Raw genomic sequence first — 11,897 nt, forward strand, 5'->3', positions numbered from 1 at the left:
GCAACAGTGTCACCCTCACTGTAATGGCCTGTAAGTGCTTCGGCCATAAATGCATAGGAAGGCCGCCTCTCCAAGATAGGATAATCGAGCTCAAGCTCGGGAGGGCAGGCATGCGGGCATCGGCAGGATCGGGCCAGAGACTCCACGGTAATGCGGATAGGATGGCCATCAATTGTAGTGCGCAGCTCCGCCAGGTTACTCGGGGAAAATCAGAGGTTCTGGAAGAACATCCGAACAAGCCTCGGGTAAACTGGGTAAGTGACCGGGGCTAGAATGGCTGAAATTCCCCGGCGGTCAATATCGTCATAAGCAGCCTGGGTAAGGATATATCGGGAGAAGAATGAAATATCAAAGATCGACTCATGCGCCACCTGAAGGCGCGAGTATCTCCTTTCTGGTCTGTCTATGGTCTAGTCTAGTTGTGCAGGAGGCGATGAAGGAGATGGTACATGCTCAGCCTCATCGTGGGATGATGAGGATGCAGATGCCAAAGACTGTAGTCTAGAGTCAGTGGATGGGGACTGAGTTGTATCTGCCTCTGACTGCTCCTGTATCTGCTCTGGCTGCTCAGCCTTATCTTCCTGCTCTGGCTCAGGAATGGGGTCCTGGACGTGAGATGGGTCTGCCTGGTCGTCTAATCTCTGCCTGACTCTGCGATAATAATATCCACGGGCAACAGTCTTGACCCTAGCCATGGCCTGCAAAATAAAAGGAAAACTTGCAAAACAAGTCAGTAGCTGAATAAGGAAATAAGGCATAGCATATAGAAACATGAATCTACGCAAGTGATGACGGGGCTAAATAAATAGTGACAGTAAGTGAAGCATGCTAAACAATATAAGTACGGAATGCATCCAATGTGGAAAACACAAGCATTAGGCATGTATGAGATAGCATGGAATCACAAAAGATGGTGTATGAAGGGTATATGCAAATCTGTGAAGTTCGATCGACCCCAAAAATGTGAGATCGATCTCAGTGAGATCGATATGAAAAAAGTTCGATCGATCGAACTGGGACGAAAAATTCTAAAAGTCACAGATCTGTGATGTGAAAGGCAGGGGGGCACACAAGCAAACTTGTGGGGGCCCTCTCACACATTATCAACACGATATGGGTCACTTGTTTGGCCACATCAACATCAAAATTGATTTAAAATTGAAAAATATATAAAACTATATACACAAATATATACATATATATATACAATCATGGAAACTTCAAATATGGCAAGATTTAAGCCTAACAACCCTAGATCTAACATGTGAAGCATCTTTAACATGTGATTGAAGATGGAAATCAAGAGAGAGGGTGTGAAACTTACCAAATCCGAGAAAGAAAAGTGATGCGAAGGAGAGAGACAAGATCTAAGATGAAGGAAAGAGTTTCAAGCCCCGGGATGGTCACCGGAAAGCTCGCCGGAGATGGGAGAGAGATGGGTTGCAGTGGCGAGGGTGAGAGGGTTGTTAGATCGATCTGTGAATCGATTTAATGACCCTAGGGTTTTGTTTTTAAAAACATTTCCCGACAGGTCCGATCGATTAGGAAAAAATTTCGATCGATCAAACAAGATCGATCTTTGTGCACTAAACGACAAATTTTATTATTTTTATTTATTATTTATTATTTTTATTTTTATTTTTTTTATGAAAATAAAAGTAGAAATTGAAATCTTTTTGAGTTTTGAGGATAAAATAAAATAATAAATTAAAATAATAAAATAAAAATAAAAATAAAAATGAAATCAAAGTCAAAATCAAGGTCAACAAGAGGCACAGATCGATCAAACTGAGATCCATCGAAAAGGTACTTCGATCGATCGAACAGGTGAAAACCTACAGAGAAGTTCGAATGATGCACAGAGAGGCCTATTTTCATGGATCTCAAAAAATTTCTAAGTGTGGAGTGAAAATCGATCTTAGATCAATTTCAATCGATCTTGGAGTTCTCAGATCAATCGAAATAAACTTTCGAATGATACACAAAGGACTGATTTATGCAGGAAATTTTAGATCGATGGAACAGAGTAAAAATTTGATGCAGGGATGGGTGTTCGATCGATTGAAGCTCTTTTGAGATCAATCGAATTTGGACAAAATGCCTATTTTCAGAATGAAAGTGTATGCATACTCAATCAAAATCCTAGCCATGTGCATGAATTCCAGAACATATCTAGACGACGCAAGAAATGAAAGGGAAAATAATTAAGGGAGGAATAGGGTTGTGAAACCCTATGAAATGCACTAGTCTTTAACGTCTCTAGCAAGACGTTGGGCTCTTTTAGCCCAGATCAAAGATCTTATAATGCATCCCTTCCTTGATGGGGTGATGAGTACTTTGAATTCCATCCAACAAACGGTTCCCTAAAGAACTTGTTGGATGAGGTTCAAAGGAAATTGTTGGTCCCTTGTCAATATGATCTTTAGGCTTCCATGCCCTTTCAAAGCAAGATTTTGAAACATCATTTTTGGAATTCAAGGTTGAAGATGAACTTTTTGAAGTTTTGGTTTCAAGTAAAGACTCCATTCTTTCGCATTCATTATCTAGGCATTTTTCTACAACATTTACTTCCTCATGCTTGTCAAATGAATTTGGGGTCGGATTGAAGATATTCAACTTCACTTTCATATGCCCAAACGAGATTTTCATTACCCCCGTCCTACAATTGATGTTGGCATTTGAGGTTGCCAAGAAAGGACGGCCAAGGATAACGGGAATTTGGCTCTTGAGATTTGGAATCGGTTCCGTGTCAATGACAACGAAATTGACCGGGAAGAAGAATTTATCAATTTTAATCAAGACGTCCTCAATGATACCCCTAGGCTTTTTGATGGATTGGTCGGCAAGTTGTAAAACCACCAACGTTGGTTTCAAGTCTCTTAAGCCTAATTTGACATATACCGAGTATAGAAGAAGATTAACACTTGCTCCTAAGACTAGAAAAGCCCGATTAATGACATGATCACCAATGATGCAAGAAGTAGTAGGTGAACCAAGGTCTTTAAACTTTGGAAGGGTGCTATGTTGCAAAATAGAGCTCACTTGCTCGGTTAAGACCACTTTCCTAGGTGCTTGGCTTTTGTTCTTCCTCTTTTGGGTGCAAAGATCTTTTAAAAACTTGGCATAAGCCGGAATTTGCTTGATTGCGTCCAAAAGCAGAAGGTTAACCTTCAATTACCTAAACACATCAATGATTTCATTTGTCTTTGTCTTTTGCTTGTCAAGATAAATGGATCATTTCAAGGCTTCCGGAAATGGAGCTCTTGGCTCAAAAACTTTTTCAAAATCCTTTTTTGAAACATTATCAACACAAGAGTTTTTCAAATCATGCTTTGATTCATTTTTCAAATCACTTTTGAACTCACTTTTCAAATCACTTTTTAACACTTTCTCATTTGAATGATCATGCATATGCAATGAAGGAAGAATATGATAAGAAACGGGAGGGGTGTCAACTTTTAGTTGCACCAGTTCACTCTCTTCATTGGACACACTTACTTGGTTGTCAATGATTCTCCCACTTCTTAAGGTTGTCACCGCATTGACATACTTTATTATAGGACTTTTCGATGAGGAATGAGTCTCCACAACACATGGTTGCTTTGGTGGGGCATGCAAAGGCATTTTCCCTTTCTCTCTAGCATTTAAAGTACTAGCTATTTGCCCTACTTGGGTTTTTAGCTTAGCAATAGATTGAGAATGAGAATGAAGCAATTGAGTGTTCGCCTCTAGAGTGCCTAAAGCGGTCAAAATTTTCTCTTCAAAAGCAGGACTCCTAGAATTTCCTTGAGAATAAGATGGTTGATTAGGAAAATGAGAATTAGAAAATTGATTACCATGCGATTGAAATGATGATCTAAAACCTTGGGAACCTTGGCCTTGCATTGGTGGCGGAACATACTTCCCTTGAAAACCACCTTGGGGAAGGTTTGAACCTTTCCCTTAGCTTTTCCAAGAAAAGTTCGGATGGTTCCTCCAACTTGAATTGTAATGAGTGCTATAGGGATTATTCCCTTGGTTAGCAAAAATAGCATTGGCTTGCTCATGGGGCTCACTTTGCACATGTCTATAGGGACAATTGGAAGTAGAATGCAAGACACTTGAACAAGTCATGCAAGATTCATTAAATGCACGATGATGAATATGAGTAAGGGAAGAAGATACTTGATTTGCCGAATTTTGGTTGATCAAAAATTGGTCAAATCTTTGAGACAAAGATTTCATCTCAGCGGCTATGTCATTGGAGTTGTCAACTTGATACAAGCCAACATTCTTCCTTCCACCTAGGTTTCTATCATTTTTATTTGAATAGAAAAAATAAATCTTTGAGAGATTAGCAGTATTGGGAATCCGATGCCTTTTCATTCTCATTCAAGCTCTATTTATAAGTTTTCCTCAGAGATTTACATGGAGCCGTTTCTTGGCTTTTATTCCCAAATGTGGGTAATTACACCTACAGATTGTGCATTCATCATTATGGCAGACGTTATGGAATTCGGGCCTTATTAAGATTGGGCCGCCCATTTAGCCTTTATATTAAGTAAAACTTCCTTCACTCCAATTGGGCTGACCTGGTACATGCGTAAGGCTTTTTCTGTTGGGCCTCCAATCGATTATAGGATTCTGGTTGTCTTAATTTGGTTGTGGGCTGCTTTTCACCACCACGTGGTGTGTTGTAATTGATGTGGTTTTTTCCCTCCACACCTTGCTAAAAAAAAAAAAAAAAAAAAAAAAAAACACTCTTCTGAAAATTCTAAAAAAAAGTTGCAGAGGTAGATAACAACATTGAGCTATGTACTCTTCCATCTTCTCTTATCAAGACTCCATGTAGAGCAAATGATTTGAGGGGAAATTCTTCTATGAGAATGGTAGCAAGTCAAAGAATGTGATGCATGGCTCCAATCCTTGATACTCCCTTGCAATCTCCATTCATGTATTGCTACTACAAATCTGCAACTCAAGTGGTACCAAAAAAAAAAAAATTCAAAATCTTGGGTCTTGTCTGACTTCATGGCATGGATAGACGTGCACTAACATGGTGATTGAGTTCTTGCAATGATCAGATTATGTGAAATAAATATAACAAGGCATTTTCAAGTCGCTCCATCCCTGAGCTTGAAATTTCCTCCAAGAAGCAAACAACACACGTTCTCATGAATCTGACAAAGCAATACTGGATTGTTCCCGTAGCCATTGCTTGCATCTCCATCATTGTTGGCTTCTTAGGAAGTGAAGGAATTAGACTTTCATTGTGGCTACTTAAAAGATCTATTATTACCAATCTTGAAGAAAAAGATTTGGGTAATACAAAATTATAGTTTGATGAATCAGAGAAGAAATAAATGGTGCTTGAAAGTTCATGTATGCATTGATGAGATGTTGATTGTAGCAGATCTTTCATGTAGATCAAATATGCATTAGAAGGAAAAAAACAAATAATAATAAACTCTGTAGTCAAAGCAATATACAGGTGCATGGAAACTTGTACAACTGGGTCTCCTTGCATTAGTTCCTTCTTGTACCCAGATTAGGTGGCAGTAAAAAAAAAAAAGCAGAAATTGTGAAAAAAATCCGAGCAAGTGAAGGAAAAAAAATCCAGAATGAAAAAAAAAAAAAAAAATGGAAAAAAAAGGAGAGAGAGAAAAAAAAGAAAAAAGAAAAAAGAAAGGCGTGAAAAAAAAACAAAAAAAAGAGAAAAAAAAAAAAGGAAAAAAAAAAAAAGAAGCTGAAAAAAAAAAGGAGAGAAAAAAAAAAAAAAAAAAAAAAAAGAGTAAAATTCTAATCCAAAGTTGGATAGAAAAGGGAAAGAGGAAATCATCCAAAGTTGGATAGGAAAGCCTTTTACAGTTCAAAGACCAAGTTGGATGCTTCAAGCCCCACTTGAAAAATATGAGACAAGTCCTGTCAAACACGGGACTCGAAGTGGGAGCAATTTGTAGACACTAAAATTTTAATGGACTTTTATTTTGACAAATTAACCCATTAAATATAGGTCTAATATTTAATTAAATTATTTAATTGGCCCAAGCTTGGTCCACTTAAATTATTTAATTAGCCTAGCCAAGATAATTAAATGCAAAAATAATTATTCCTAATAAAATATATTTGGAATAATTATTTTTAAGGATAATTATCATAATATAACCGGCCCGGCTCAGCTATAATTTTATCCTTACCAGGAGATGACACGTGTCATCATCCTATTAATCCAAGAAGCGAGGCCTGTAGGAAGAAGGTAGAAAAAAAAATTGAGAGTCCAGAAATCCAGAGACTCAGAAATTCAGAAGGTCCAGAAATTGAGAGAATCAGAAATCCAGAGAGTAAAGTCGCGGCATTCTTCACCAAATTCAACAAATCCTCTCTCAAGACGAAGAACAACAAGCACATCAAATCGTACCGTTTTTCATTTAAATTCCACGATAATCAACAACAAGCACATCAAATCGTGTCGTTTTTCATCCAAATTCCACGGTGATCAATAAAAAGTACATCAAATCGTGTCGTTCTTCATCCAAATTTCACGGTAATTCAAAATCAAACTCGTGCAGCCCTTGAATCCAACCAACAAAAAAAAAGCAGATCGAATCAGATGACCTTATTCTTTGTAAGGAGTATTAGAGAGGATTGTACTCCAATTTTTCTAATTTAATAAAATTTTATTTTTGCTTCATTTTTTTGTTCTTGTTTACATATTACAAAATTTGTATGTACAAATCTATATACATTCAAGGGGAAAGTATACAAAACACCCATTTGCTTTTGATTTTGTGCGACTTATACCCCTATATTTAATTTGTGTGTATAAATCCACGTTAAATGTCAAAATGTTGAAAGGATGGCCACCGATCAACTTTCCGGTGATGAAGTGCCGTTAAATAGTCACGCGCTGGACGCATGACTATTTTGAGAGCTGAAAACTTTAAAATAACCTTTATATATCCCAAAAATGCCCTAACCCCATTGAAGTACATCGCCGCCGCCACAACCGGGCACTCACAGGCCCAAATTGTCAACTGAATCGGCGGACTGATTGAAGACCCAATAGCAACCGGCGACACACCCAAGTTTTAGTTCAGATGAACCACGGTTTCGGTGATCTCCCGTCTTTGCAAATATAGAGAAAGCTTCATCTTTGCTGTACTTCAGTCTGTGCGAACTCCGGCGAAGACTGAAGACATACCCATTCCGTTGACGAGGACATAACCGCGAGCTCCAAAACTACATCTACTAGCTCCGGTGAAGGCGATTGAACCAGCGCACTCCAGTTAAAAAGTATGCAGTTTTTTAGGTGAACTTCGTTCTGCAAAAACAGGTCCGGTAAGCTGCAATCAAAGACCGAACAACCCCAGCGTGTCTTAGTTAAGGTGAACAACAGTTTCGGTGACAGAAATCCGGCAAGCTATGAGTGCAATTTCAGCGAAACCAGAACAATGAGACCCATTTTGGTGACCATCCAGTGAGCTCCAAGACATGCATGTGACTCCGGTGAACAGACAGCGACCTCTGTCCATCCTCTTCCGGTAAGCTTGGTCTAACCTAGTAACGAGTACCGGTCCGGCGTGTTTCAGTTCCCGTTCAGACCAAACCGAGACCCAAACCGGAACACGACACTACCAAACCGACCAGCGGCGATGCAAGGATTTTTTGTCCTGGGCTTTTTTGTATTTTCACTTTTCTCGTTGTTGTCATTATTTTTAAAAAAATCATAAAGAGAGGGATATTTAAGTCTATTCGCATCTTCAATACCAGTTAATGGACAAAAGGCACCAAGTCACACATATTTTTATGCGTAGGTTGGTTAACAAACATGAGGGTATACACAAGGAATATTTTCTAGCAAACTGATTTTTTTCGATACTATATATCACACAGTCAGACACAACATAAGATTGCCCGCCTAATTGGCTAGATAAGTCAAAAGATTTTTTATTATGTAATCATTAACAGATCGAGACCTGATTAGGACCTTGTATGTCTTTATAATAATTAAAAAATAATGAAATAGAACCCAATTCGGCACTTCTTAGATTGGAGGGACAAACTACGCACTTAATTTCAAACCATCAAGATAGCAACAAAAATACTGAAAGAATCAAACAAATCTAGTGACAGCTTACAGCTGATGAAATAAACCATATCAAGCCAAAGCAGAAATTTTCATGCCATAATCAATGAAACTCTCAAATATAAAGGCCCAAATTTAAGCTATATTTTTATACTACTAATTTATCTAAAATTCAGGTCAAGATTGAACAACTTCAATCTAACCATTTAAAGAAACTTCAACCATTGATCTTTTATTTTAAAAGTACATGAGATACCATGAACCACAACACTCAATATATTTCTCCAATCACTTGAATCAAATGATCACGAAAAAGTGTTTTTTTTTTATTCTTTCTGAATTAGGTAAACTACTCACACATATTTTGTTCACTACGTCGAGTTGGAACTCCTCGATTTCATCACCTTTAATAATAGAAAGATCATACCATTAGGCCAAGCCCTTTGTTCACACTACAAGAAAATTGATTTTCTTGACTAAAACTTTCACTAAAAGTATTAGAACAGTAATATTAAATTCGACTTTTTTTCTTTGATTTCACTCTCATTTATTTTTAACTCTAAGAAAAATAATTTTGGAACCTTAATTAAGCATAGACTCATGGCTAGCCAGTCCAACGCCCTTACTCTGCTAGCACCTTAAGGTATAGATCATTGTATGTCCCATTAAGGCGCGCATATGCTTAATTTTTCTAAGCAAAAAAAAAAGAATATACTGAGATATCCTTTCTCTAAATTCCTTGTTGACAGCCCCCAAAACCTAGTTTTTGACGAGTCTTAATTTATACTTGATCATCCCTAATATTGCTTCCCGCCAAAACTCCAACTATTTAATGTGCCATAGACTCCAGGAAATTTTCAGCAAACAATTAAGCCCATTGACAGCAAAAATGTCTTCAAACAATCTTGCAGTGCTCAATGCCCTTGACTCTGCACGTACCCAATGGTACCACGTCACGGCCATCGTCATTGCCGGAATGGGCTTCTTCACAGATGCTTATGATCTTTTCTGTATCTCCACTGTCTCCAAGCTCTTGGGTCGCCTTTATTACTATGACACTGCGAGCCACAAGCCCGGAAAGCTCCCTCAGCAAGTTAACAACTTCGTTGTTGGTGTTGCCCTAGTAGGAACCCTAACCGGGCAGCTGGTCTTTGGCTGGCTTGGGGACAAGCTTGGCCGGAAAAAAGTCTACGGTGTCACCCTCATTCTCATGGTCGTCTGTGCCATTTGCTCCGGCTTATCTTTCGGCTCCTCGCCTAAATCTGTCATAACAACCCTATGTTTCTTCAGGTTTTGGCTAGGGTTTGGCATTGGAGGAGATTATCCACTCTCAGCCACCATCATGTCGGAGTATGCTAACAAGAAGACTCGAGGGAAGTTCATTGCCGCGGTCTTTGCCATGCAAGGAGTGGGTATCATCTTCGCCGGATTAGTGTCCATGACTCTTTCCAGGATCTTCCTTAGCTATTATGAAGGTCCGACATTCACTGAGAATCGTATTCTCTCAACCGAGCCGGAGGGGGACTACATGTGGCGGATTGTGTTGATGCTCGGAGCTCTTCCAGCACTGCTGACATACTACTGGAGGATTAAAATGCCCGAAACCGGCCGTTACACTGCTCTCATAGAAGGAAATGCTAAACAAGCAGCTATTGATATGGGTCGGGTTCTGAAAATTGATATCCAAGCAGATGGTGAGAAGTTGAGTCAGTTTAAGGCCTCTAATGACTACACACTACTCTCCAAGGAGTTCTTCCGTCGACATGGACTTCACTTAATAGGTATTGTGACTGTAACTTAGTTATTTAAGGTCTGCTTGATTTAATTTTCTAAAAACACTTCTCAAAAAAAAAAAAAAAACGATTTTCAGTTGTTCAAAACTGAACAAACAAACCATATTCTATAACTTTTTGTTTATATTTATGTGTGATTATAATTTATTTAAACATTTGTTTCATTATAATTATTAGAGCAATAATTTGATTATTTATATTTTATAATAGGTACCATGAGCACATGGTTCTTGTTGGACATAGCCTTCTATAGCCAAAACCTAGCTCAGAAGGATATCTTTCCGGTTATGGGTCTCACCAAAAAAGATACTGATGTGAGTGCTCTCAGAGAGGTGTTTGAGACTTCACGTGCCATGTTCGTGGTTGCCTTGCTCGGAACCTTCCCCGGCTACTGGTTCACCGTGGTTTTCATCGAAAGCATTGGCCGGTTCTACATTCAACTAATAGGGTTCTTCATGATGTCTGTCTTCATGCTTATTATGGGGATCCAATATGAATACCTTAAGAAAGAGGCGCATAAATGGGTTTTTGCAACTTTATATGGACTCACCTTCTTCTTTGCCAATTTCGGTCCGAACAGTACCACTTTCGTGCTTCCAGCGGAGCTGTTTCCAACGCGGCTGAGGTCGACATGTCACGCATTGAGCGCTGCCGCTGGGAAGGCCGGGGCGATGATTGGTGCGTTCGGGGTGCAGAGCTACACATTGAGTGGGAACCCTAAAAAAATTAAGCATGCCATGATGGTGCTGTCATTCACAAACATGCTAGGGTTTTGTTGCACATTCTTGGTGACCGAGACTAAAGGGCGATCGTTGGAGGAAATCTCAGGGGAGGATGGCAGCAAGAATGAAACTCAGATGACCAACAGGCCGGCCGTCAGTGAGTAGTGCTTGCCCATGAGCCTCATTGGATTGAGACTAGTGAATGAAATTATCAAAGAATGTAGTTCTTTTTGCTTATTATTTGGAGTTTTATTTTTATTTTTTTTATATTTTTTTTTAATCTATATTGTTGTTAAAGACCGTTTTCTCTCACATAATTTGAGTCCGTCCCTGCTTGAGGAGGTCGATCTTATTCCCAACTCTAGCAAGTGCCCTAGCACATGCAAGTACTACTGAATAATTGAGGGCAAGGTCTGTTGTTGTGGGACATTTTTGTCATTGTAATTGTTTTCAAAATTATAATAATAATAATAATAATTACTTTTCAAAATTATAATAATAATAATTAAATGTTGTCATTGTTTATGGGTTGGATTATATATACGGTTACTGTTTATGCAATTCTTCACAAAAAAAAAAAAAAAAAAAAAAAAAAGTCCTTTCCATTTTCTAGTAATTTGAACCTAACCACCTGATTGATAGAGTTCTTGATACTTTGGATTGGTTGATTTCCTTTTCAAAGTCATGTTTGTTGAAGACGAGAGTTATAGCAAAGTCTTTCTCAGATTCATCTATAAGCTTCTAGGTCTTGCCCTTTGTTGTTTTTTTAGGGTTAAGTGCAGAAAACCATTCTATAATATATGTTATGTGCACAATGAGTTTTTGTTTTTTTTTTAAAAAAAAAATGTATATTTCAGTTTATAATATTCAAAAAATGTGTAAATAAATTCATTTTACCACTTTTTGACAAAAAAGTAAATCTGATAATACGATTTGACCCTTTTTGTTCCTATTTTGTCCCTCACAGAATGTGCATAACCCCCAACCCATTTCTTTACGCATGCTTTTTCTCTCTTTCTTTCTCCATAACTACTGCTTTTCTTTTTTATTTTTTTGTTCCATTGGTAAGATTCATGTTGACAAATGTTTTACAAACGGTTATATGCATAACTATCCTATTTATTCAAGTTTGAGACCAACTATGTAAAAATTAAAAAAAAAATAAATAAATAAACATGTATGATAAATAGAAAGGGAAAAAAAAAAAAAAGACCTTAAATAATTTGTCTTTCTGAGATTTGGTAGGCATATTAAATCAAGTTAATGGTTATATTTATGTTAGCTTTTGTTAATTTTTCAAGGGTAAATTATATGTAA

General features: G+C 37.9%; 1 protein-coding gene across 1 annotated transcript; it reads left to right on the forward strand.

Annotated features, from left to right (window-relative positions):
* Positions 1-8,954: 8,954 nt before the first annotated feature.
* On the forward strand, positions 8,955-11,274 carry LOC132268637 (low affinity inorganic phosphate transporter 4-like). The gene is made up of 2 exons (XM_059769458.1): positions 8,955-9,846; positions 10,069-11,274. Exons 1-2 carry the CDS (start codon positions 8,955-8,957, stop codon positions 10,743-10,745), a joined length of 1,569 nt encoding a protein of 522 aa, XP_059625441.1. The 3' UTR covers positions 10,746-11,274.
* Positions 11,275-11,897: the final 623 nt, after the last annotated feature.

The sequence above is a fragment of the Cornus florida genome, unplaced genomic scaffold (assembly GCF_030987335.1).
Source record: "Cornus florida cultivar Cherokee Brave unplaced genomic scaffold, ASM3098733v1 CherokeeBrave_3.0.0_Hap2_Chr08, whole genome shotgun sequence".
Classification (NCBI taxonomy): domain Eukaryota; kingdom Viridiplantae; phylum Streptophyta; class Magnoliopsida; order Cornales; family Cornaceae; genus Cornus; species Cornus florida.

Excerpts from the sequence above, each read along its gene's own strand:
- LOC132268637 (XM_059769458.1), top strand. The coding sequence starts at position 8,955 with ATGTCTTCAAACAATCTTGCAGTGCTCAATGCCCTTGACTCTGCACGT. Across the intron at positions 9,847-10,068 it reads ACATGGACTTCACTTAATAG|GTACCATGAGCACATGGTTC; the intron begins GTATTGTGACTG and ends ATTTTATAATAG.